The sequence below is a fragment of the Tilletiopsis washingtonensis genome, assembly GCF_003144115.1.
Source record: "Tilletiopsis washingtonensis strain MCA 4186 unplaced genomic scaffold FA09scaffold_23, whole genome shotgun sequence".
In the NCBI taxonomy this organism is placed as follows: Eukaryota; Fungi; Basidiomycota; class Exobasidiomycetes; order Entylomatales; genus Tilletiopsis; species Tilletiopsis washingtonensis.
In genome coordinates, this window is record NW_020312020.1 from 75,708 (window position 1) to 98,521 (window position 22,814).

The window sequence follows — 22,814 nt, forward strand, 5'->3', positions numbered from 1 at the left end:
CGCAGCTTCGCTCTGCTCCACCACCTCAATCTCCATCCACCGCTCCCGGTGGCCACACAGCATGTCCTCGCGCCCAGCGCGCGCGCGCCGCCCGCCGCCGCGCCCCGAGGGCGCGCTCGACTGGAACGAGGCGGCGGCGCATGTGCGTGGCCGCGCCTCGCAGTCGGCGCCGGGCGACGATGGCAGCGATGCCGCGTCGGGCAGCGCCGCGGCGCATGCGTCGGACTCGGCGGCAATGGACGTGGGCGAAGATGCAGCGATGCCCATGCGCCCGCCGACGCCGCTCAGTGCCGGCGTCAGTGGGGACGAGGCCGGCTTCCTCAGCGACGAGTGAGTGCTGCGCTGCGGCGCCGACAGGAGCCGTGCTTACATGCTCCGCAGCGGCCAGTCCATGCACGGCCGCAGCGAGGAGTCCGACTCTGCAGACGACTACCGCGAGTCGCCCGAGCCAGGAGCGCGCCAGCAGCGCGGCCCGTCTATTGACGAGGAGATGGCGTTCGGCGGCGACGCGTTCAACGTGCACGGCGATATCGCCGGGCTGCAGCCCGATGCCTTTGCGCGGCTCAACATGGCCGGTCCGAGCGGCAGTCAGTCGCAGAGCCAGAGCCAGCGCCGGCCCAGACGGCAGAGACAGGCGGGCTACCGTCTGCCGCACGGCGTGCAGCATCCACAGGACTGGAAGACGAGCGCAGGCGCGCGCCGCCAGCGCTACGGCGCCAACTACGAGGAGGGCGAGATGGACGAAGAGGCGCTTGGGTGAGCAGCGCAGCAGATCAGTGGAATAGGGCTCAGCTGACGTCAGTGTTCAGTCGCCTCGTGAACGTCATCACCGAGGATGGTGATGCGCCGGGACAGGCGGCTGCGTGGCAGGACACGCTGGGCAACTTCGACGCGGACGGCGAGGGAGCGATGGCCCCGATCGATGTGGTGGATGGCGAAGAGCTCGACGACTTTGCCTTCCACCAGGATATGCGTGCGGCAGGAGGCTTCCGCCAGGCGCGCGTGCGCAATGGCGGCCGCAAGAGGCGCGCGCTCCAGGATCAGCACATGTCGGAGGAGGTGCGCCAGATGCTCGTCGATGTCAACATGCTCTACATGCTCGCCGACGAGAGCAACTCAAACCTGGACGAGGCGATTGCGCTGCTCGAGAAGATCATCCGCATCGAGCCGGCGATCAAGTCGGCGTGGTCGACGCTCTCGATGTGTCTGCAGGAGAAGGGCCGCGACGAGAAGGCCATCCAGTGCCGCATCATCGAGGCCAGCCTGTCGCGCCACGCGACGAGTCTGTGGCTCGAGCTGGCGGACCAGTCGCGCGAGCTGGGCCACTATCTGCAGGCCGAGTACTGCTTGGCCCAGGGCATCAAGTCGTCGCGCGAGAAGGACCGCTCCGACGTGCTGGACCTGATGTGGTCCCGCGCCGTGCTGCTGCGCGACCTGGCCGAGGGTGATGATGGACGCGTGGACCTCAAGCGCAAAGCCGCCGCTGCCTTTGAGTCGGTCCTCGAGCTCCGCCCGCACAACCAGGACGTCATGGCGGCGCTCATTCCGCTGCTCATTGGCCTGCAGCGCCCCCAGCGCGCCATCGAGCTGCTGCAGGCGTCGGGCGAGTACAACATGCAGGCCTTTGTCGATCCGCGCATCGACCCTGCGCTCGAGAGTGGGCTCAACGCCGGCGAGGTGCACACGAGCACGTACGGCAGCAGCGAGATCGTCACACTCGCTGACCTGCATCTGCAAGTGGGCGACGCCGCACTGGCGCTGCGTGTCATCCGCCAGGGCGCGCGCTGGCTGCAAGGGCGCCTGGACGAGGACTTCTGGGACGAGCTGCAAGAAGACGACCGCGAGTATGACTTGGACCGCGAGGCTGGCGGGCCCAACGGCGAGCCGCGCGAGGGAGAGTACGGACGCCGCGTGCAGCTGGCTGGCGTGCATTATCTGGATCCCGAGATGCGTCTTCGTCTCGGCCTTGCCCGGCTGACGATGGACGATCTGCTTGAGGGCAAGGTGAGTGTTGGCCGCATGTGGCCGCTTCCGCATCATACTGAGACAGCGATCCGTGCAGCACCATGTTGCGATCTGGCTGCAGCAGCTGTCCTGGGACGATGCGAACCTGGAAGGGCACATCTCGGCCGTGGCCGAAGCGTACATGCAGAACGGCCACTGGACCGATGCGGCCGAGCTGCTCGATCGCGCATGGAAAGAGCCTGACGTGAGTGAAATTCGCAGGTCGAGCTCAACAGGCACTAACACCTCGTGCACGGATCGCCAGCTGCAACTCGTCCCGATCGCCAAGCTGAGGGCGCGCTGCTACCAGCACATCCAAGGTCGCCAGAAGGAGGCGCTCGACCTGTACAGCGAGCGTGAGTTGTTCCGCCTTTCCCACTGTGGCGTGACGCTGACGACGGCCGGTAGTCACCGAGTACGAGCCGGACAATCTCGAGCTCAAGCTCGCGTATGCCGAGGTGTGCGAGGAGATGGGACAGAGCGACACTGCCATCGAGCTGGTGACCAGCGGTGCGTCGGCTGCGAGGAGGCCGAGCTAGAAGAAGGCACCGCTAAAGCCGTCTTCCAGTCGTGCGTGCCCGCCAGGCGCTACATATGGAGAAGGAGCGCCAACACCGCGCGCCGCTGGGCGAGCACGAGGCAGAGCTGCAGCAGTCGCAGACGCAGCTATCCTCCTTCTTCGACGAGCGCTGGGGCCTGCAGCGCGACACGGCGGCGCAGAGCGGCTCCTCGGCGCGCCGAGGCGCCGCCGTGAGCCGGCAGGAGCGCATGCAGCTCGAGCAGGCGCGTACCGCCGAGTACCGTGTCGTGCGCAATCGCCTCGCACAGCTCGAGCCCAAGATGTTCACGCACGAGTGGTGGCGCCACGACGTCTCGTTCAGCAAGGAGATGGACGCCAAGCTGCCGGTGCAGGGAAGCAAGGCTGACGAGGCGCAGAAGCGGGAGCGCTGGAAGGCTACGCAGGACTGGGTGGAGGTGGCCACCGGCCTCATCGAGCAGGGCTTCTTCCGCACGACGCAGCTCTTTCCGAAAGATCGCGTGCGTGCATGACTTGCGATGCCGACGTCCGGCTGGCACTGATGCTCTCCATCCGCAGCAAACAAAGTTCAAGGGCTTGATCCGGCGCGTGCGGCAGAGCGCCAAGTCGGACCTTGACCGGCAGGCCAACGCGATGCTGAGCCGCATGCGCGATGCCATCGGTGGGTGGCTGATGCCGCGGGCTTCGTGCCATCTCGCGCGCTGACAGCATTCATGTCCAGTGGACGAGGGCAGCTCGAACGTGGAGCTGGAGGAGTTCCGCGGCATCTCGTTCGACGATTGGATGGAGCTGATGATGAAGGTGTGTTGCACGCGACCACCCGTGCGGCACAGGCTCACCGCTGCCGCCTAGTACTGCATCGTGCTGACCAAGCTCGGCGATCACAAAGCGGCCTACGAAGTCTGCAAGCGGCTCGGCGGCTCGAACGTCGTGTGGTCGCACGACGACCGCGAGGTGGCCCTCAGCCTGTGCCATCTGTGTAAGCGGCCTGTGCAGGGATGTCGGCGTGTCGGGCTGACGGTGCCTGTCCCGCAGCCTGTGCGCTGTACGCCCGCGACTTTGCTCCCGTGTTCGAGGCCGTGAACAAGCTCATCGTCAAGTTCCAGTTCTACACGGAGCCGCTGCGCCTCGCCAACACACTCGCCAACGCCGGCGGCTTCTACTCGCTGACGGCCTTTGCGGCGCCGAGCCTGCTGAAGCGCGCGCTGAACCGCCTGCGCTTCACTGAGGTCGTCGTGGCGCGCCGGCCGCACCGCTTCACGAGCAACAAGCGCTGGACATCCAACGAGAAGCTCAGCGAGGCGGCGCCCTTGGCGCAAATGTCCGGTGCACGCGGCGACGATGCCGACGATGACGACGCGTCCGACGAGGAGGCGAGCGACGCCGATCAGCTCGATGCCGAGGCGGAGGCTGCGGATGCGGAGACGGCAGCCCGCAACGCGGCTGCGCTGGCGGAGACTGAGCGCGCCTTTGCGGCCATGGACGAGCAGGACCGCGTACGCTACAGCCGTCCGACCGAGTACAATCCGGCGCACGAGATGCAGTACGGCTCCATGCTGCTCGCCACGGGCAGCTTTCAGTCGGCCATGGGTGAGTCGTGCCGCGCGTCGCAGTGCGCCGCCTCTGACGCTCGCCTTCAGGCTACTGGTACCGTGTCGCTGCGCACCAGAGCAAGGACCCGCTCGTGTATCTCGGCGCCGCCACGGCCTCGGTGCAGCGCGCCATGCAGCGCCAGGCCGACAATCGCCACCACTTTGTCATCCAGGTGCGTGTCGACCACGCCGCTGCTGCGGCCGATCGCTAACGAAGCGCCCATCTGCAGGCCATGGCGATGCTGGCGCTGTACCGCCAGCTGCGTGCGCCGCACTCGGTGGAGGTCGAGTACAACTACGGGCGCCTGCTGCACCAGCTCGGCCTCAACGCGCTGGCCGTGCAGCACTACGAGTGCGCACTGCGCTTCCACGACGAGGCCGTCGCCGGCACGGCGCCGCCGCCTCCGCCCGTCGACGAGGGCGCTGCGCCGCTGGAGCGCGGCTTCGACGCCTTCCGCGAGGCGGCGTACAACCTCGCCAACATCTACGTGCTCGCCGGCAATGCGCGCCTCGCCCGAGCCCTCTACCGCCGCTACCTCACCGTCTAGTGCAGGCGTCGCCGCTGCGCGTCTGTGGCCCGCTGTGTCTCCTCTGCGTCACCCCGCCTGTCTTGCGTCACATCATCGTCATTGACCACACACCTGCCCGCCCCTGCAGGCGCTCACATGCCGCGCCTCGACGGCGGCGACCACCATGTGAGGCGCGAGGCTTGGTTGCTCATGACGGGCATGAGGCCCATGGCGCGGGCGCGGCGCACGGCCTTGCCGACCTCGCGCTGGCTGCGGCGAGTGAGGCCCGTGGCGTTGCGCGGCTTGATCTTGCCCATCTCGCTGACGTAGGCACTGAGCAGCGGCGGGTTCTTGTAGCTGTCGTCGTGCAGCGACGGATGCCCGGGACGCAGGCGCAGGCGGTGCAGCTGGTCGGCGGCGCGCGCCTCGCGGGCGCCGGGCCCGAGCAGCGGCAAGGCGGGGCGTGGCCGCGCCTCCTCGCCGTACGCGGCGGCGTTGAGCGTGGGCGGGGCGTAGTACTGTGCGCGCCGCGGTCAGTGACGTCCGCATGCGCACGCAGCGGCAAGCACGCACCTGGCCCATGCGGAAGGGTCCCATGCCTGCGGGCGTGCGCTGTCCCGTCAGGCCGCCGGCGGCGCGCACCGTGCCGACGCTGCTGTCGGCGCCGGAGTCGATGGCGTCGGCGAGGAAGCGCGCCTTGCCCGCGCGTACGGCGCCGGCGGCGAGCTTCTGTGGCGCGATGCGCGCGGCGGCGCTGGTGTGCATCTGGCGCACGCAGCGCAGGAGCGACGAGGAGGAGGCGGACGCCATGGTGTCGGGAGCGTGTGGAGAGGAGAAAGATGGCGCGGCGGCGGGAGCGCTGCTCAGGGAAGCAGCGCCGCGTCCGCGTCACGTGCAGCGCGCTTGGCTTGGGCGCGGCCTGGCTGAAGCGCCGCTCCAAGTCTCCGCCGGCCGCTGCTTCTCGCCTCCCCGCTCCCTCCACCGCCGCCCGCCTGCGCCGTCTCTGCTGCCTCTCGCTCGTCCGCAGCACACACTTCGCAGCACCTGCCCGCACTCCTCTCCTCCTGCCGCCATGCCTGCTGCGCCCGCGCCAGCAGCGGCGGGCGTGCCGGCCGCACTGAGCGCCGAGGAGCTGCTGCTGCTCCTCGACCGCGCCGGCAGCGCCGGCCTGCCCGACACGCGCGCCCTCTACCCCGCCGCCGAAACCGCACACGCCGCCGCGAGCAGCAGCAGTAGCGCCGACGACGCCGGCGCCCGCGTCGAGGCCGAGCTGCGGGCCCGCGCCGACTGGCAGCTCGGCCTGCAGGCGACGCTCAGCTCGCTCGCCAGCCGCGAGATGGTGGCCTACAGCGTGCACGAGCAGACGACGCTCGTCCTCACGCCCGAGGGCTACTCGATTGCGCGCGACGGCAGCCACGAGGCGCGGCTGTGGCGCGCGCTGCCTGCCGACGCCGAGCAGGGCGCCAGCATGGCCAAGCTGGGCGTGAGTCATCCGCTTCGGCGTGCCAGGCGTGTGAGCTCAACGTGTGCCGCTGCAGGAGCTCCTCACGCCCGCCGTGCTCAAGATCGCCCAGGGCAAGGCCTTTGCCAAGCGCTGGGTGCGCAAGCACCCCACGGCCGCCGGCGAGCTGGCGCGCGTGCCGGGCGTCGATGCCATCGAGGACGACACGGCGCTGGCGCTGCAGCGCGTGCGCGATGCCGGCGAGACGTCGGAGAAGGAGGCGGCCGAGTACAAGAAGCGCAAGCTGGTCGCACCACGGTAAGCTCTGCCCGCAGCGAGACGCCTGCTGCGCGGAGGATGCTCACGCTTCGGCCGGAGCACAGGAAGCTCGTCTACTTCTCCGTGACCAAGGGCCCGCAGTTCGCGCTCAAGGTCGAGAAGCTCGAGACGGACCTGACGTTTGAGATGCTGCAGAGCGGCGCATGGCGCGAGAAGCCGTTCAAGAAGTACAACTTCAACGCCGAGGGCGCGGCGCCGGCGGCCGGCGCGCTGCACCCGCTGCTCAAGGTGCGCGAGGAGTTCCGCAACATCTTCTTCGAGATGGGGTGCGTGTGCCCTGCTGCAGCGTCCACGCTGCTTCACCTCTGACAGCCCGTGCGCAGCTTCACAGAGATGCCAACGAACCGCTTCGTCGAGTCGAGCTTCTGGTGCTTCGACTCGCTCTTTGTGCCGCAGCAGCACGCGGCGCGCGACGTGCAGGACACGTTCTTCGTCAAGGACCCGCCGGCGGCCAAGCACATTCCCGAGGACTACCTGGCGCGCGTGACGCAGGTGCACGAGGAGGGCGGCTTTGGCTCGACGGGCTACCGCTACCCCTTCTCGCGCAGCGTGACGGAGAAGCTGGTGCTGCGCACGCACACGACGGCCGTGTCGGCGGCGATGCTCTACAAGCTCGCCAACGCGCCCGGCGGCTTCCAGCCGGCCAAGATGTTCTCCATCGACCGCGTGTTCCGCAACGAGGCCGTTGACGCCACGCATCTCGCCGAGTTCCACCAGGTCGAGGGCGTCGTGGCCGACTACAACATCACGCTCGGCGACCTCATTGGCTTCATGCAGATCTTCTTTGCCAAGATGGGCGTCACCGACCTGCGCTTCAAGCCGGCGTTCAACCCGTACACGGAGCCGAGCCTGGAGATCTTCAGCTACCACAAGGGCCTCGGCAAGTGGGTCGAGATTGGCAACTCGGGCATGTTCCGCCCCGAGATGCTGCGGCCCATGGGCCTGCCCGACGGCGTCAACGTGCTTGGCTGGGGTGCGTTCGTAAGCGAGCATGCGAGCTGGACGTGTGCACTGACACTTTGTCTGCAGGCCTGAGTCTGGAGCGGCCCACGATGATCCGCTACGGCATCAACAACATCCGCGAGCTCGTCGGGCACAAGGTGGACATCGACGGTGCGTGCTGGCTGCTGAACGCTGTCTCTGCCCTCCTTTGCTGACTCGCCCCCCTTTCATTCAGGCGTCGAGCGGGCCGCAGCGGTGCGCTTCCCATAGCGACGGCTAGAGTGAATGAATTGTGTCACTAGATGCTCGCCGTGCCCTCGAGCAGGGAGACGGGACAGTAGTGCTTGCGGCTTGCGGACGTGAGCGTGAGCGTGCGCGCATGGCCGAGGTGCGAAGCGGCCAGCGAGGCGTGCCGCTGTCGAAGCTGCCCCGCCGGGCGTATTCGTCGCCGGCAGCTTGCGGCGAGCGCTTCTCAGCAGCACAAGCGTCCGAGACTGAAGCCTCTGCTGTCACCTCAAGCTGAGCCAGTCGGCATCTGTCATGCTCAGCGGGCCTGGCTGCTCTCATGAGGTGCTGTGATGGTGGGGGCGTGCGTGGGAGCAGCGGGCGGGCGGCGTGGGAACGACACATGTCTCGTGCGAGAGCGCTGCTGCGGCGAAGTCGAGTGACGCGGCGGCTGCAGCGCTGGCGGAGCAAGAAGGCCGGCGCAGCAGGCAGCCGCGCGTGCGACTCCTTTCGGCGCAGATGGCCGCGCCGCGCCGCCGTTTGGCTGCTACGCCGCCGCCCGCTGCCGCCGCCGGCGTCTCCCCACCATCCATCCCCCCCGTGCTCCTCCAAGATGGCCAAGTCGAAGAACAGCTCGCAGCACAACCAGGTGCGTCGCCACTCCCTGCCGGCATGCTGCCTCTGTCGGCGCCATGCCGGGCGTGCGCGAGGCGGCAGGTGCTGATGCAGTGCTCTTGCGCCCCTTGCAGTCGGCCAAGGCCCACCGCAACGGCATCAAGAAGCCCAAGACGAACAAGTACCCGTCGCTGCGCGGTGTGAGTATGCAGAACATGCGCACAGACGGCCACATCAGTCACAGGAGGAGAGGGATGGGCAGCGAGGGGCAGGAGAAGCGAAGGGGGCAGGGTGAGAGGTTGAAGGGACACGGCGGCCAGACAGCAGCGGCGTGCGCGCCCGGGACGGAGGAGCAATGCGGCTGGCAGCAAGGCCGGCCATCGCTATGCCCCCACCGCGCACGCGCCGCAGTCAGCGCAGGCTGGAGCGCAGGCCGAGCCCGATGCTCTCGCTGCTGCGCCAGGCATGCAGTATGCGCGAGGCGGACGCCGTCGCAGCGCCCAATGGCGGCGCGTGCGGCATGCCAAAGCAGGGCGAGGCGAGCGACAGCAGGCGGACAGCATGCGGGCCATGCACGAGGCGGTCCTGCCAGGCTCGCGCACCTGCAATTGAGGGCTGCGGGTGCTCTGGCGGCGCCGGCAAGGGCGTCGACACGCTGCCCTGCCCTCTCATCAGCAAGGCAGAACGTCCAGCATCTCCAGCCACCCGTGCTGAACGCTGCTCCCACCCGCAGGTCGACCCGAAGTTCCTGCGCAACCAGCGCTACGCCAAGCACGGCACCGAGAAGGCTGTGCGCGAGGCGCGCGCCGCCAAGCGCGAGGCTGTCGCCGCATAAAAGGCGCGAGGACGTCGGGCCGCTGTATCATCATGCAATTCTCGCGTTGACCATGTGCTGGAAACGAGTGCGGAGGAAGAGGAGAGGAGAGGGAAGGGGAAAGGTGCCGCAGAGCGGTGAGAAAAGCAGGAGGGCTCACATGTTCAGCCGGCGTAGAACGAGGAGCGACACCAAGGGAGCCAAGTGCTGCGCGTGGACGCTGGAGACGGGAAGGCGATGCGGATCCGGGGCAGGGTGTCGAGAAGGGCAAGGTGCACAATGGGCACGTTGGCGGTGAGGCGCTGCGTCGCCCTCCATGTGTCAGACGCCGTGCCGTCCGCACTTGCCTGCCTTCGTCTTGCTGCTTTGGCGAACGTGAGCAGGCTATCTTGGTTCCCCCCGGCTATGCGGTCCCTGCCACTTGGCTGCACCACGAGCCTGAGGGCAGCGTGCCGCGCGCAAGGGGCACATCTGCGCACACGCTCGAGCACAGATGCGTATTGTCAGGTTCGAGAATGAGCCTGCTGCTCGAAGCATGTGCAGAAGCTTGGTAGGCGTGAGCGTTACAGTGTACGGCGTTACCAGCGTGAGACACTCCACATGTGCCGGCTCGTACCACGTCTTCCGGCTTGTCCAGCACAGGAGACGAGGCATGCGGAAGAGGGGGCAGATGGGCGAAGATGCGTGTTCATTCCCCAAGCAGATCCAGCTCTTCCTCGTCTTCCTCTTCTGGCGCCGTCTTCTGCGCCAAGCGCTTCTCCTCATCCTCCTCCAGCAGCAGCACGTCGCTGACGCGTTGTGCGCTCCTGACGCCTTCTCCGCAGCGCAGGCACGTCCACGGCGCCTTGTCCTCTTCCAGCTCTTCCCGCGCAGACTCATCCAGCAGGCGTCCCGCCAGACAGACGTAGCAGTACGCGGCGCCGCAGCAGTCGGGCGCGTACGGCGTGTGCACAAGCGCATCGGCATACTTGATGCCCTGTGCGCCCGTGCCCCACTCGCGCCGCGCCGCGTCGTCGCCGCGCCGTGGCGGCGCCGGCGTGGGCAGCGAGGAGGAAGGGTCGACGCGGCTCGGCGCCAGCGTATGTGCTGAGGGATCGAGCGGGTCGGAAGAAGGAATGCCGGCGCGCATGCCGCTCAGTGCGCTGGAGGAGGAGGCGGAGAGCAGACGAGTGAAGCAGATGGCGCAGACGCCCTCTGGTAGATCGGCGCACGGCGCACTCGGTGCGTCGTTGCCCGTCGAGCGGCGCAGGAAGGCGGGCGCCTTGAACTGCGGCGCGCCGCTGGGCGAGCGCGAGAGGCCGGCGGCAGAGGCAACGCGCGAGGGCAGCAGATGCAGCAGCGTGCCGAGCAGCAGCGGATGCGTGGGCAGGCGCAGCAGCTTGCGCAGCAGCCGCCGTGGTCGCAAGAGCGGCAGCAGGAAGAGGAGAAAGTCGGTAAAAGCGTGCCACACCAGTTGCCGGTTGAGAAACTCGAAGGAGATGGCGCGCGAGGCGTCGCGCTGCGCATAGACGAGACGCATGCCGAGCAGCCGGTCCGTCAGCGTGCGGTACCTGCGTAGCGGAGGTCAGCAAAGGGGAGGCATCGCGAGGCAGCACGCTACCAGCAGGGCCAGGCGCGAGGTGTTCGCGGACTGCGCATGCTTGACGACACTCTGCGCGTGGCCGCTCGCCTGCGATGGCCTGTCCTGCGTCTGGCCTTGCTACCGCCAGCCCTCCTGCCCCTCCCTTCTCTCCCGCGCTCGCTCCACACCACACTCACTTGCCGTCTGCGAGGAACGCGACGAAGCTGGCCAGGCTGGCGGCCGCGTACACCTTCTGCGCGTACTCGATGGCGCGCTCCGTGCGCCCCGAGCGCGCGCCGCCGAGCCGCCTGCGCTCGGCGCACGCCAGCGCATACGGCACGAGCACGGTGAGGGCCGGGTGCGCCACGCGCTGCCACGTTGCCAGGGGCGCATCGCGCGCCGTGCTCTGCAGGCCGCGGCGCGCGTGGGCCCACTCGTTGCGCCAGCGCAGGTTCTGCAGCGAGGCGCCGTACGAGGCGGCGCGCGACAGCGGCGAGAGGCTGAAGTACGCCAGCGTGCCCTCGAGCAGCAGGCGCAGCTCGGGCGCATAGCTGCGCGCCGGCGAGAGGAGCGCCAGAGCACTGCTGAGCGGCGAGAGCAGCAGCGAGAGCAGCTCAGCGTCGAGCAGCTCGGCGTCGAGCTGGGCCACGCGCTGGATGCGCAGCGCCGGGGACGGCAGCGCCGGGAGCGCGCGCTGCAGCGCCGCCAGCCGGGGCGCGGCGGATGCGCTGGCGGACTGCCACGCGGGCTCGAGCGCGGCGGCGCTGCGGCTGCCGCTGGGGGCGTCGGCGGACATGGCTTGTGGTGTGGAGAGGCAGGAGCGTAGCCCGTCGCTGTCGGCCTCCTCTCTCACCTCGCTGCCCCGCGCCGGCGCCGGCTCGCCCGCCTCCCGAGGGCGCGGCTGAATCGCATGCGGCGTTCCCACGCTCCCTGCGCGCGCCCGCACCTCGGGCCCGCCAGCTGCGCCGCTGCAGGCCAGATGCTGACTCTTGGCGGCGCCGTCTGCGCATGGAGTGTGGCCCACAATCCAGCCTGACGCCGAGGCTGAGCACCGACGGTGCTGCTCCCTGCTGTGCGCGCCAGATGCGACGTTGCAAGGCGCGCCCGCGGGCCGGCGGCGGCGCGGCGTGTGGCTGGCCCGCCGGCTGCGCCCGTGCGCTGCACCCTGACGTGCGCGCCTCTCTCTCGCAACACAGCGACCGCGAGCGTCGTGTCAGCGACTGCGCCTCTGGCACCCGCCGAGCCTGCCTCTCACCACCACCTCCGCCTCGCACGTCTCACCCTCGCCGCTCCCGCAGCGCTCACCTCCGCCGCCGCTGCGCCCGCCGCGGCCCGTCCCGCGCGTGCGCCTCCTCCGCATCATGCCGCGCCTCTCGCTCCTCGCCGCGCTCCTCGTGGCGCTGGGCGCACTGCTCTGCTCCAGCGCCGCCGCCAGCGGGCTCGAGTTCGCCTTCTACCCACCCGGCTCATCTTCACTGTCAGCGCTCGCCTTTGACCCGCCGAAGCGGCCCGCCGACTGCCCCGAGTGCCCCGCATGCTTCAACTGCCAGCTGCCCGCGTTCACCTGTGCGCAGTACGGCACGTGCAGCGAGTACGACGGCCTCTGCGCCTGTCCCGTGGGCTTTGGCGGGCAGGACTGCGTGAGTGGAAAGGAGAAGAGTGCGAGTCAGTGCTGTGCTGATCGCCGTGTCTGCCACCGCCCCCCGCTCCTCGCCCGTTTCTCTGCTGCGCACGTCCTCCATTTGCCCATCTCACCGCTCTCACCCAACAGCTGACGCCGCTCTGCGGCTCGCCAGCCGAGGGCAGCAAGCGCTATCCGCGCACGGGCGACACATGCGAGTGTGCGCCCGGCTGGAGCGGGCTGAACTGCAACGTGTGCGTGCCGCCGTCCAACACCACGCTGGGGCACGACGACGGCGGCGGCGTGAACCCGTGCGCCGAGGTGCGCCTGCACGGCGAGCGCCTCGGCGAGAACGGCACGTGCTACACGGGCGGCGCGACGGTGCGCCAGAGCTTCCAGGAGTGCGACGTGACGAACAAGAAGATCACCGAGATGCTCCCCGGCCGCCCGCCGCGTGTCACGTTTAGCTGCGAGAGGGAGGACGCGACTTGCAACTTCCAGGTGAGTGTGAGGCGAGCGTTGAAGGCCGCGTGAGGTGGTGCGAGGCGCCAAGGAGTGTCTTGCTTCTGCACGAGGAGCGACGGCTCCACTTCTTGCAGCTGGCGCGCTGACACTCTCCGCCACAGTTCTGGATCGGGCAGCAAGAGTCCTTCTACTGCGGCCTCGACGAGTGCGTCGAGACGCTGGAGCGCAGCAGCGGCAGCAACAGCACGAAGCACACGTGTGCCAAGGTCAAGTGCGAGTGCATTCCGGGGCGCATGCTCTGCGGCGAGAGCGGCAGCGTCGACATTGGCGACTTCCTCACGGAAGAGATCAAGGGCCCCGGAAGCATGACGTGCAAGACGGGCAAGGATGGCAAGCGGCAATGCCGCTTTGACGAGCCGGGCATGTCACAGTGAGCTGCGAGATGGACTGCTTTGCTCGCCGCATCCTTGCTGACACATGCCAGACTCATCGGCGACGTCTTCGGCGACGAGGCCATCTTCCTCTCGTGCCAGTCGGGCGAGTGCGTGCACTACTCGCAGGTGCCGGGCTACGCGCAGCCGGCACCTCCGCCGCCGCCGCGGCTCTTCTGGGTCATCTTCTCGGCGGCGGCGGCATTCCTCGTCGTGCTGGCGGTGAGCGCGGCGCTGTGGTTCCTGGGGCGCCACTACAAGCACGAGGAGCTCGGCAGCGTGCGTCTGCCGGAGGATGAGGCGGCACGCCTCATGGCAGACCATGTGCCCGCCACGCTGCATTTCGACGGCCTCTCGTACCGCGTCGGCGAGAAGCTCGTGCTCGACGGCATCTCCGGCACTGTCAAGCCCGGCCAGGTCATGGCTATCGTGGGCGCAAGTGGCGCGGGCAAGTCGACCTGTGCGTAGCTGGGCGTCTGCTGCTGCTCGCGCGTGACCTCATGCTGATGGTGCGACACAGTCCTGGACCTGCTGGCTGGCCGCAACAAGCGCGGCTCCAGCTCCGGCCGCGTGCTCGTCAACGGCCGCAGCATCAGCAACGCCGACTACAAGCGCGTCGTCGGCTTTGTCGACCAAGAGGGTGCGCCTCAGCATTGCCCATCCCGGGTCTCCTTGGGCTGACAATGCCGTGCAGACTGCCTCATGTCCACGCTGACTGTGTACGAGACGGTGCTCTACTCTGCCCTGCTGCGCCTGCCGCGTGAGATGTCCATCGCCGCCAAGCGCTTCCGCACCCTCGAGACGATTGCCGAGCTGGGCCTGCTGGGCGTCAAGGACTCGCGCGTCGGCGACGCCGGCCACCGCAGCATCAGCGGCGGCGAGAAGCGGCGCGTCTCGATTGCCTGCGAGCTCGTCACGAGCCCGAGCATCCTCTTCTGCGACGAGCCCACCAGTGGCCTCGATGCGTACAACGCACACAACGTCGTCGAGAGCCTCGTCACGCTGGCGCGCAACTACAACCGCACCGTCGTCTTCTCGATCCACCAGCCGCGCTCGAACATCGTCGCGCTCTTCGACCACCTCGTCCTGCTCGCTGCCGGCAAGGCCGTGTACTCGGGACCGCTGGAGAAGTGCGGGCCATACTTCGAGTCGATCGAGCACGGCTGCCCCGCGGGCTTCAACCTAGGCGACCACCTCGTCGATCTCACTGCGTCGGCCACGAACTCGACGCCGTCTGGCTCCGCCAACGGCTCCAGCGTCGCGGCGCCTGCGGTCGGCTCAGGCTACCGCGACGAAGAGGCGGGCCCGCACAGTGCCGCGACGGACACGGAGCTGCGCACGCGCTCCAACTCGACCGCCGCGGCCGGCACGCCGAGCACGCCCTCGTCGCTGCGGCAGAAGACGAGCCGACTGGCGACGGGCGTGCGCAATGCCTTTGGCGCGCGGCCGCACGGCCCGACGAAGATAGCGCCGCAGCTGGCGGCGCTGGTCGATGCGTTTGCCGCCAGCGACATTGCCCGACAGACGCACGATGAGATCGTGGCATTCGAGGCTGCGCCGCGCGATGCGGACGGCAACGAACTGCCAGACGTCAGCGACGCGGACCGCACGCTGCGCGGCTACGACAAGGCCAGTCTCTTCACGCAGCTCGTCATTCTCTCCGGCCGCGCATTCAAGAACCTCTACCGCAACCCGCAGCTCATGGCGGCGCACTATGCGATGAGCGTCGTGCTTGCTCGTGCGTTGGCCCGGCCCTCTGCCTCTGCTTCCTTCTGCTGACACTTCTGCGCCCAGTCTTCTGCGGCGTCCTCTACTCGGGCATCACCAACGACATTGCGGGCTTCCAGAACCGGCTGGGCCTCTTCTTCTTCCTGCTCTCACTCTTTGCCTTCTCCACGCTCACGTCGCTCGGCGTCTTTGCCAACGAGCGGGCCCTGTTCGTGCGCGAGCGCGCCAATGGCTACTACTCGCCCGTCACGTACTTCTTCTCCAAGGTGCGTCGTGCCCAAGTGCAACGCAAGTGGCCATCGCTGACGAAACTCTGTTGCTGCGCAGCTAATCTTCGACGTGCTGCCGCTGCGTGTCATTCCGCCGTTCATCTTTGGCTCCATCGTGTACGTCGCACCAGTGCGCCTCCTGCCGCTCTGCTGACGCGCTGGGCACAGGTACTTTGCGGTGGGCCTTGTGCCGAAGGTCGACATCTTCTGGAAGTTCCTCCTGTGCGTTGCTCCCGACACTGCGCCACGAGACCTCAGCTGACCCATGCAACGCAGCGTCCTCGTGCTCTTTTCGCTCGCTGCGAGCGCCGCGGTGCTCTTCATCAGCATCGCCATCAAGGACACGGGCGTGGCGAACCTCGTGGGCACGCTCACGATGCTCTTCAACCTGCTCTTTGCCGGCCTGCTCATCAACCGCGACCGCATCCCCGTGTATCTGCGCTGGGCGCTGCACGGCAGCTTCATGCACGCCGCCTTTGAGGCGCTGCTCATCAACGAGCTCAAGACGCTGAGTCTCACTGAGGTCGTTAGTATGCGCTGCGGTGCTGCGGCGCTGCGGAGCCCTGCTGACATCTACCGCCATCCAGCGCTACGGCCTCTCCATCGAAGTGCCGGCGGCCACGATCCTGACGGTGTTTGGCTTCGACTCGCAGGCCTTCTGGTTCCCCGACGTGGCGTCGCTGGCCATCATCACCGGCGGCCTCTGGGCTGCGAGTCTGCTGTGGCTCTGTCTCTTTGTGCGCGAGGCAAAGTGAGCACTGCTCCTTGTCCGCACTGGCCGCGGCGGGAAATGCATCTTGGTTTCATGCTTCGGCCCGATTGGGCAGCAGAGGGCCGTGAGGCTCTTGTTCGCGCGCGACATGCTGCGGCTCCTTGTGCGCGCATTCCCTTGTCCTGGGTCGCTAGCGTGCCTACCGTTCCGCGGAGCTGAGCTGCCACACTGCCGGCGGCCAATGCGGGTGCGGCGCCGCACTCCCGCACCGGCTCGGAGCATTAAGCGTGCGCTAGCGAGGCGGTCTAGGCACAGCGGACGCTGCGCATGGCCGAGGGGCCCCCGAGCCGCGGTCGCGATGGAGGAGGGCGATGCGCAGCGCGCGCAAGCGGATGGCCCTGGCGGCTGGCGGCTGCGCAGAGGTACGCCGCCACGCCGCTGCACCGTTCCTCGCTGCCATGCGCTCGGTGCCTGGCGAATTAGCGCAGAGCCTGTCTCGCTCCTGAGAGCTCGGCATCAGCAGTGCGGCGGTCGCCCTCGCGTCCGAGCGCCGGGCCCCCGCCGCTCAGGCCGCCTCTGCTGCTGCCCCACGCCCCTGCGCGCGCTGCACCCTGAGCCTGAGCGAGCGAGATGCAGCACGGCACAGGCCGCCTTTGTCTCTGCCGTGCTGCTATGTGGCCCAGTATGTTTGCCTCTCTTCCACATCCACCTCTGCGCCCCTCTCTTCGCCTCTTCACAGCCCCCAACCCCTGTCCCATTCGGCTACCTCTCGGCTCGCGTCCTTGCTGTGCTGTGCGCCTGCTCGGCTGCCTCTCGTCGTCAAGCGCCACGCACGCAAGCCCGACAGGGCGTACAGACCCATCCGCACAGCGCTTGTGCCGCACATCCTGCCCGTCTGCTGGTGAGTCTCGCCCGGAGCGCGACCTGCCGCTGCCGCCGCAGACGAGGCAGTCGTTGTCTGCGCCCTCTCGATGGCGAGCTCGGGGCCTGGTACGTTCGGAGCAGCGTGGCAAGGTCCTTGCTGCGCTGCACGAGCTGCGCCTGCCAGAGCATCGCTGCAGCGGCGCGCACTCCGTGGTGTCTCGGAGGATGTGCAGCTCGTTGCCGTGCGAACAGCGGCGCCCGTCTCTCGCACGTACCGCGCGACATCCGTCACATCCGAGCCGCGCGCGCCATCCCCGCCGTCGGCTGGCGGTGCCTTGCTCCGCTTTCTATTTGTGGCGCACTCCGAGAGGCCGGCTCGCTGATGCTGCCTGCCAAGCGTTGTGTGTCGGCGAAAGCTTGCTTCGGCGGCGTGAATGGGCCATCGCAGCACATAGAAGGCCGTGCTCGTGGCCTTCTATTCATGCCTGGGTGCTCCGACCGGCACCCTCGGGCGAGAGCTCGGCGTCGACGCGGCGCAACAAACAACGCAGCGGCGCTTCTCCCGCGGCCGCTCCTTGCACCGTCGCCGAGGACGTCGGGCAAAGGAGCCGGCGTCTGCGCGTGCGACCAGCCCATGAGACGGCTGACCGGCTCGGCTCCCGGCAGCCGCAGTCGACGACGCTCGGCAAACTCGCTGTGTCCGGGACTGCTGCGGCACGGCCGAGGCGGCACGAGGCAGCGAGCACGCGAGGGCCTGCCCTCGAAGGGAGAGCTGCGACGATGGCTGCCTCTGCTGCAGCTTGCTCGAACTCTGGGCGCCCTTGCGCCTTCTTTGTGTCCTGCATCTGGCAGACGCAAATGCTATGCTGGGTGAGGTGCTCGCTGCGGCTGCGGCAGCGCTGGAGTTGGCCGCGGTGGGTCCGTCCATCCATCGGGATGGCGGCGGCGCGCTGCAAGGGCGCTCGCTCTGCGCTGCTTGCTTGTGGCGCGAGGGCGGGCGCCGAGCTGTCTCTGGCTGGCCGCGCTGCAGCGCTGCGCCCGCCCGCAGCAGAGAGGCGACGCGCCGCGCCTGCAGGCGGCGTGCCTTGCTTTGTGCTGCTCAGCTCCTCGCCGCCGCCGTGCGCCTCCAAGCTGCCTCGCCTCTGTCCGGCACTGCTCGCCGTCGCCCTCCTTCTCTCTCCCACCTTCCCGCCCGTGCCCTCGCTGCCTTCGCTCCTCTCTACATCGCCCGCTGCTCCGCTAATTCTCCCTCCCTCTCTCACCCTCGCGCTCGCGCCGCCTTCTCTGCCCGAGCAGAACTCGCCCTGCTCGCTCGCAGAACCCCACACCACCGCGCGTCCAAAGCGCCCCTGACGCACCCCGCCGATAACGGCGCACACGAGCACAGCACCTCTGCTGCGTACATCCGCCGGCTGCGAAGCACACGGCCACTGCGCAGCCCTGCTCTGCACCTCTCCAGCGCTCGCCCGAGCCTCTAGCGCCGCGCCGCCCTCTTCTCCGCGCGTCCTTCTTCCTCGGCGCTCGCCGGTGCCGTGCCATCCGCGCACGCGCGGCCTTGCGTCCTCTCTCTCTGCGCAGCTCTGCGCTACCACACCACAGCGACTTTCTCTGCGCCACACACGCGGCACGTCGTGCCCCTCTCGTCTGAGCGATGGCGAGCTCGAGCACGTCGCTCGACTCGCAGTCGGCTGAGGCGCAGGCGCAGCAGCGCACGCGCCAGCGCACCAGCAGCCGCATGATGAAGACGACGCGCAGGGGACGGCCGTTCGCCAAGGTGAGTGTGGTGTGCTGGACGGGAAACATGTAGACAGGCGCGAGCCGGGCGCGCATCAGAGGAGTGGATGGCGAGGGAGCATGTATGCGCGGCTGCACTTGCGAAGCGCGAGGCGGCGCTCGGCAAGAGTTAGCTGTCGCCGCTCGCATGTCATGTGCAGCAGTGTGAGACCTTGCGGCGCCAAAGGAGTCTTGAGCTGCATCTGCTCTGGAGTATGGCAGGCAGCGCGAGCGAGCCTGTCGTCACACTCTTGCTGCTTCGGGCGATGGCATCTGAGCGCTGCTCGACGGGCGCTCTATGCGCGCGCCTGGCACGTTGCCAGCTCCGTTCTCCTGTCTTTACATGTACTCTGCAGCACCCGCTGGCCCGCACGACTTACGCTACCCTTCGACCAGGACACGCACGACCTCTTCGCCACGCTCATCGTCTCGCTGCAGCTGCAGACGCACCGCCAGTACTTCAAGACGTACCACAACTCCTTCACCACCGATGAGGCTGCCGAGAACCTCGCCGCGCTGAAGTTCTCGCAGAGCAACCGCGCGCCAGATCCGAAGGAGCCAAGTCGCGTCGTCACGACGACGACCACGACGACGTTCAGCATGAACCGCGACATGGCCAAGGGCATCTGCCAGCACTTCATGGACGCGCGCCTCATCGAGAATGCGGCGGACCAGGGCAGCAGCATCTTCAAGGACAAGGGTGTGTACCTCATCACGCCCAAGGGCCTGCACATCCTCGAGCGCTTCATCACCAAGAACGGCATCAACGGCGAGCACCTGCTCAAGGTGTTCAGCTCGCAGCCCATCTGCATGAAGCTGCTGCACCTCGAGCGCCGCTCGCACGACGACGAGCTGCTAATCAACCGGCCCGTCATCGAGGTCATCTTCCGCCGCTTCGTCGGGCGGCAGCCCAACTACCCGCCCACCGCCGCCGGCGCCTCCTCCGACGGCGCGGCGCCGTCCGAGGGCGACTTTGACCGCACGATGGGCATCGAGATGCAGGACATCATCGACAAGATCAAGCCGGCCAAGGGCGGCTCGGCGACGCGCGTCATGAAGCACTGCTTCTCAGCCATTGCCGCACTCGACTGGCTCTGCGACTTCACCACCATCTGCGGGCGCGACGAGGCGGCCGAGGTTGCAGCACACTTTGTGCGGCTCGGGCTCATCGAGCTCGTCATGGACCGCAGCCGCAAGGACTCGGACGAGCACGCCAACATTGCCGTGCGCGGCGACGACGGCAGCGGGCGCATCACCGAGGGCGAGTTCCGCTGCCACTACAAGGCCATGTACGGCTGCACGGACCGCGGGCGCGGCGTGGCGCGCTGGCCCGGCTATGCGCACCTCGCCGAGATGCAGCAGACGCAGAGCTTCCACTCGGGCGCGGGCCTCGAGGAGGACATGCAGCACGCGCTCAACATCAGCGGCGCCAACAGCGGCGCAGACGGCGGCAGCACGGCCTCGGGCAAGCCAGACGGCAGCAAGAACGGCTCGGCGGGCACGGAGAACTCTGGCTCGAACGGCGGCCTTGCGCGGCGGCCGTCGGCCAGCGAGCGGCTACGCAGTGAGTTCGTCGCGCACGGCGGCAACGGCGCGTCGTCGAGCCAGCCCAGCTTGCACCTGGGCGACAGCATCACGACGGGCGGCCCCGGCGGCTCGTCGACGTACAACTCGCGCGACAGCAACACGAACCGCCTGAAGCAGATCCTCGAGGAGCCGGCGCTGCGCAGCCTCTTCCGCGAGTTCCTCAAGCAGAACTTCTGCGAGGAGAACCTGAGCTTCTGGCTCGACGTGCAGGACTTCAAGCGGCGCTTCCACACGACGAGCAGCGCCGTGGCCGTGCGGCCAGGCGCGCCAGGTGCCGATGCCAAGGGCTCGAGCGCAGGCGGCGGCATGGCCAGCGCCGTCGGGCGGCGATTGGGCCGCGGCGGCCAGAGCTCCAGTACGAACCAGTACGGCTTCACGGCGATGGAGCGGCATCAGCAGGACCTGATCGCGATGGCCTTCGTCATCTACAACACCTACCTGGCGCCCGCCTCGCCGTGCGAGCTGAACATCGAGCACAACCTGCGCGCCGACCTCGTCGCCTACATGAACAAGGTCATCAGCGACGCCAAGGGCCCGGGCGGCGAGGGCGTCGAGAGCGTCTCGGCGCAGGAGGTGCGCGGCCAGACGCAGGGCTTCAACGCGTCTGCGCCGGGCAGCAGCCAGGGCCACGGCAGCGGCGGCGTCGGCGGCCTGGAGGAGCGGCGCGCGGCGGTGCACGCGTCGATGCCCAAGGCGCCGCTGCACGCCAGCCAGCTGCAGACGATGGTGCGCCTGTACGAGCGCATCCAGGACCACATCTTCCGCCTCATGGCCACCGACTCGGTGCCGCGCTTCATCAAGGATGCACGCTTCCTCAGCCTCGTGCGCAGCGTCGAGGAGTACACCGAGGCGCTCGAGAGCGGCCGCCTGGACCCCAACGACTCGAGCGGCCCGGCCATTGGCAAGGCCGTCGTCGACGCCATGGAGCTGGGCGAGATGCGCGCCTCGGCCGCCACGAGCGCAGCGCCGCTCCGCGTGGCCAGCTCGTCGGGCGGTCCGATCGCCAAGTAGCCCGATCTCGACTTCTTCTGCGCGTATCCGACCTACTCTCACCTACACAACTCTTTCACTCCGGCGCGCATCCCGCGCTCAAGCTTCGTATCTTAATTTTCGGCCTCTCGGGTCTGCTCTACCTCGCGCATCCTTCCTTCTGTGCGCGTGCCCTACCTCGCGACCTCGCTCTGCGTTTGCCAGTTACACCCCCGGCTGGACCGCGCGATGCTCTCTGCTCTCTTCGGCCTGCTGCTAGAATGGCAACTCGACTCGACCCGACCGCCGATTTACGTCCGTCACGATGTCCACCACCCCTCCGTGCCTCCTCGCGCGTCTCTCCCACCTCCGCGTGCCACTGAGTCCGGCGCTGTTCTGTCATGTCGTCGGCAAGCGGCGCAAGTCACGCCCGCCGCATGGCTGTCTCTTCGCCAGCCCTCGCCTCGCCCTGCGTTCCCTCCGGCCCCTTCACCCTAACTCTCTCGTCCCGACTTTACGCTGTAATGTGATTTGCGACGCAGGCCGCATGGACCTCCGCCACGCTGGCCCGTGTGTGTACCCTCATCACCCATCTGCCTGCTGTGTGTCGCTGCGTCTGAGACGTGCTGGGGCTTGCGGGCGCTCGCAGCTGCCCCGGCTCCACGACGCAGGCGCACCTCGGGACAGCCGTTGCGCTTGCGCACGGAGCCGTCGTGGTCCACAAAGGTAGACGCCGTGCTGGGCATCTGCACGTCACCATATGGCGTCAAGGTTGCTAACGGCAGAGCCGGGAATGTCGCACACGCTCGGTTCCGCTTTCTCGCTCAGTAGCTGCGTGGCGGATGTGCGCTCCGAGGGGCGAGGTGCAGACGCCACTTGGTGTCAGTCCCGCTTCTCGGAGGTGCCGCGAGTGCACTCTCGACTCTCTCAGCTGCCGAGCTTCCGCATTCGAGCGTGCAGCTGCTTCCGCGCCAAAGCGATGACTCTGTCGCTCGAGACCTGCCAACGACGACGAGACCAGCTGTGCTCAGAGGGCATCGGGTGCAGCATCGGGATGGCACCTTCGACGCGGGCGATGCGGAGGCGCTGGACCCGTCCGCGCGCCCTGCTGCGGCACCGACCTCGACGTCAAACAGGGCGCGCCATCAGCCCGGCCTCGCCCCTGGAAGGCCAGAAATTAAGGTTGCGAGTGCCGCTGCACCGCCCACTCGACGCCCTCGAGGCTTGCCCCCGCTCTGCGGTCCGATTGTCGCCCCTGCCTCTCTGTGCCTCACCATGTGCCTGTGCAGTGCTGCGGTAACGAGCTGTCGGGGTCAGACGACCTGGGCCACCTCGTTGACATCACGTCGCCCCGCGGCCAAAAGCGGCGCACCTCCCTGCCTCGGCCACGTCGCGCACGCGGCGCATCTCGCAGAAGGAGAGCGGGCAGCACAGCGCGACGCCAAGGCAAGGGCTCGCAAAGCGGGGTGCGCTAGCCGCGGGTGCCGGCACCGGGCCGGCGTGCGTGCGGTGCGCCGCCGCCGCACGGCTCGCTGCCGCTGCACGCCGTGCCGCTTCTGCGCATCTCTCGGCACCCGAATGGACGTGCTGCCGGCCCACACCGCCGCAGCCGCACAGCGCACCAAAAGCTGTGCGACCGGCAGGGCGGCCATCGCGGCGGGACCGCGAACAGCACAGCACAGCGTGGCTGACAGCCGACCTCTCTCTCTCTCGAGCGGCGTGAGCTTGCCGCGGGTCGCGGCGCTCGGGCTGCACTCTCGCGGCAGCCGCAGGGGCATGCGAGATGCGCCCTAAAGTGGACGTGGGCTTCTCCTG

The 22,814-nt window shown here is 68.4% G+C and overlaps 8 protein-coding genes across 8 annotated transcripts; 6 read left to right on the forward strand and 2 right to left on the reverse strand.

Annotated features, from left to right (window-relative positions):
* Nucleotides 1-61: 61 nt before the first annotated feature.
* FA09DRAFT_362924 (TPR-like protein) lies at nt 62-5,101 on the forward strand (the record flags this gene model as incomplete). Its single annotated transcript, XM_025745527.1, has 13 exons — nt 62-330; nt 382-756; nt 810-2,004; nt 2,063-2,209; nt 2,270-2,360; nt 2,413-2,514; nt 2,573-3,042; nt 3,101-3,203; nt 3,264-3,343; nt 3,395-3,521; nt 3,578-4,132; nt 4,183-4,307; nt 4,365-5,101. 13 exons carry the CDS (start codon nt 62-64, stop codon nt 4,680-4,682), a joined length of 3,957 nt encoding a protein of 1,318 aa, XP_025595549.1. The 3' UTR covers nt 4,683-5,101.
* Nucleotides 4,492-5,462, reverse strand: FA09DRAFT_362925 (hypothetical protein). The gene is made up of 2 exons (XM_025745528.1): nt 5,217-5,462; nt 4,492-5,161 (listed from the first exon to the last, which is right to left on the reverse strand). Exons 1-2 carry the CDS (start codon nt 5,451-5,453, stop codon nt 4,796-4,798), a joined length of 603 nt encoding a protein of 200 aa, XP_025595550.1. The 5' UTR covers nt 5,454-5,462; the 3' UTR covers nt 4,492-4,795.
* Nucleotides 5,463-5,583: 121 nt separating this feature from the next.
* Nucleotides 5,584-7,650, forward strand: FA09DRAFT_332198 (hypothetical protein). Its single transcript, XM_025743360.1, has 6 exons — nt 5,584-6,126; nt 6,182-6,402; nt 6,468-6,689; nt 6,747-7,396; nt 7,453-7,536; nt 7,601-7,650. Exons 1-6 carry the CDS (start codon nt 5,716-5,718, stop codon nt 7,633-7,635), a joined length of 1,623 nt encoding a protein of 540 aa, XP_025595551.1. The 5' UTR covers nt 5,584-5,715; the 3' UTR covers nt 7,636-7,650.
* A 553-nt stretch (nt 7,651-8,203) lies between these two features.
* Nucleotides 8,204-9,013, forward strand: FA09DRAFT_281152 (putative RPL29-60S large subunit ribosomal protein; the record flags this gene model as incomplete). The annotated part of the gene is made up of 3 exons (XM_025739809.1): nt 8,204-8,239; nt 8,340-8,405; nt 8,939-9,013. Coding segments are annotated over 3 exons (177 nt in total), but the record flags the coding sequence as incomplete, so codon positions are not given.
* Nucleotides 9,014-9,707: 694 nt separating this feature from the next.
* On the reverse strand, nt 9,708-11,376 carry FA09DRAFT_341208 (hypothetical protein; the record flags this gene model as incomplete). Its single annotated transcript, XM_025744415.1, has 2 exons — nt 9,708-10,569; nt 10,778-11,376. The coding sequence occupies 2 exons, from the start codon at nt 11,374-11,376 to the stop codon at nt 9,708-9,710; spliced, it is 1,461 nt and encodes a 486-aa protein (XP_025595553.1).
* A 406-nt stretch (nt 11,377-11,782) lies between these two features.
* FA09DRAFT_332200 (hypothetical protein) lies at nt 11,783-15,903 on the forward strand. The gene is made up of 11 exons (XM_025743361.1): nt 11,783-12,220; nt 12,352-12,702; nt 12,828-13,096; nt 13,151-13,557; nt 13,618-13,737; nt 13,792-14,835; nt 14,892-15,091; nt 15,153-15,211; nt 15,263-15,316; nt 15,371-15,620; nt 15,682-15,903. Exons 1-11 carry the CDS (start codon nt 11,942-11,944, stop codon nt 15,847-15,849), a joined length of 3,201 nt encoding a protein of 1,066 aa, XP_025595554.1. The 5' UTR covers nt 11,783-11,941; the 3' UTR covers nt 15,850-15,903.
* FA09DRAFT_145710 (hypothetical protein) lies at nt 15,591-17,603 on the forward strand. The gene is made up of 2 exons (XM_025739146.1): nt 15,591-15,617; nt 15,748-17,603. Exon 2 carries the CDS (start codon nt 15,955-15,957, stop codon nt 17,542-17,544), a length of 1,590 nt encoding a protein of 529 aa, XP_025595555.1. The 5' UTR covers nt 15,591-15,617; nt 15,748-15,954; the 3' UTR covers nt 17,545-17,603.
* Nucleotides 17,604-18,408: 805 nt separating this feature from the next.
* FA09DRAFT_301680 (regulator of G protein signaling superfamily) lies at nt 18,409-21,041 on the forward strand (the record flags this gene model as incomplete). The annotated part of the gene is made up of 2 exons (XM_025740373.1): nt 18,409-18,444; nt 18,840-21,041. The coding sequence occupies 2 exons, from the start codon at nt 18,409-18,411 to the stop codon at nt 21,039-21,041; spliced, it is 2,238 nt and encodes a 745-aa protein (XP_025595556.1).
* Nucleotides 21,042-22,814: the final 1,773 nt, after the last annotated feature.

Excerpts from the sequence above, each read along its gene's own strand:
- FA09DRAFT_362925 (XM_025745528.1), bottom strand. The coding sequence starts at position 5,453 with ATGGCGTCCGCCTCCTCCTCGTCGCTCCTGCGCTGCGTGCGCCAGATG. Across the intron at positions 5,162-5,216 it reads GACCCTTCCGCATGGGCCAG|TACTACGCCCCGCCCACGCT; the intron begins GTGCGTGCTTGC and ends CGGCGCGCACAG.
- FA09DRAFT_332198 (XM_025743360.1), top strand. The coding sequence starts at position 5,716 with ATGCCTGCTGCGCCCGCGCCAGCAGCGGCGGGCGTGCCGGCCGCACTG. Across the intron at positions 6,690-6,746 it reads AACATCTTCTTCGAGATGGG|CTTCACAGAGATGCCAACGA; the intron begins GTGCGTGTGCCC and ends GCCCGTGCGCAG. Across the intron at positions 7,537-7,600 it reads GCACAAGGTGGACATCGACG|GCGTCGAGCGGGCCGCAGCG; the intron begins GTGCGTGCTGGC and ends CCTTTCATTCAG.
- FA09DRAFT_332200 (XM_025743361.1), top strand. The coding sequence starts at position 11,942 with ATGCCGCGCCTCTCGCTCCTCGCCGCGCTCCTCGTGGCGCTGGGCGCA. Across the intron at positions 12,703-12,827 it reads ACGCGACTTGCAACTTCCAG|TTCTGGATCGGGCAGCAAGA; the intron begins GTGAGTGTGAGG and ends TCTCCGCCACAG. Across the intron at positions 14,836-14,891 it reads GATGAGCGTCGTGCTTGCTC|TCTTCTGCGGCGTCCTCTAC; the intron begins GTGCGTTGGCCC and ends TTCTGCGCCCAG.
- FA09DRAFT_145710 (XM_025739146.1), top strand. The coding sequence starts at position 15,955 with ATGCTGCGGCTCCTTGTGCGCGCATTCCCTTGTCCTGGGTCGCTAGCG.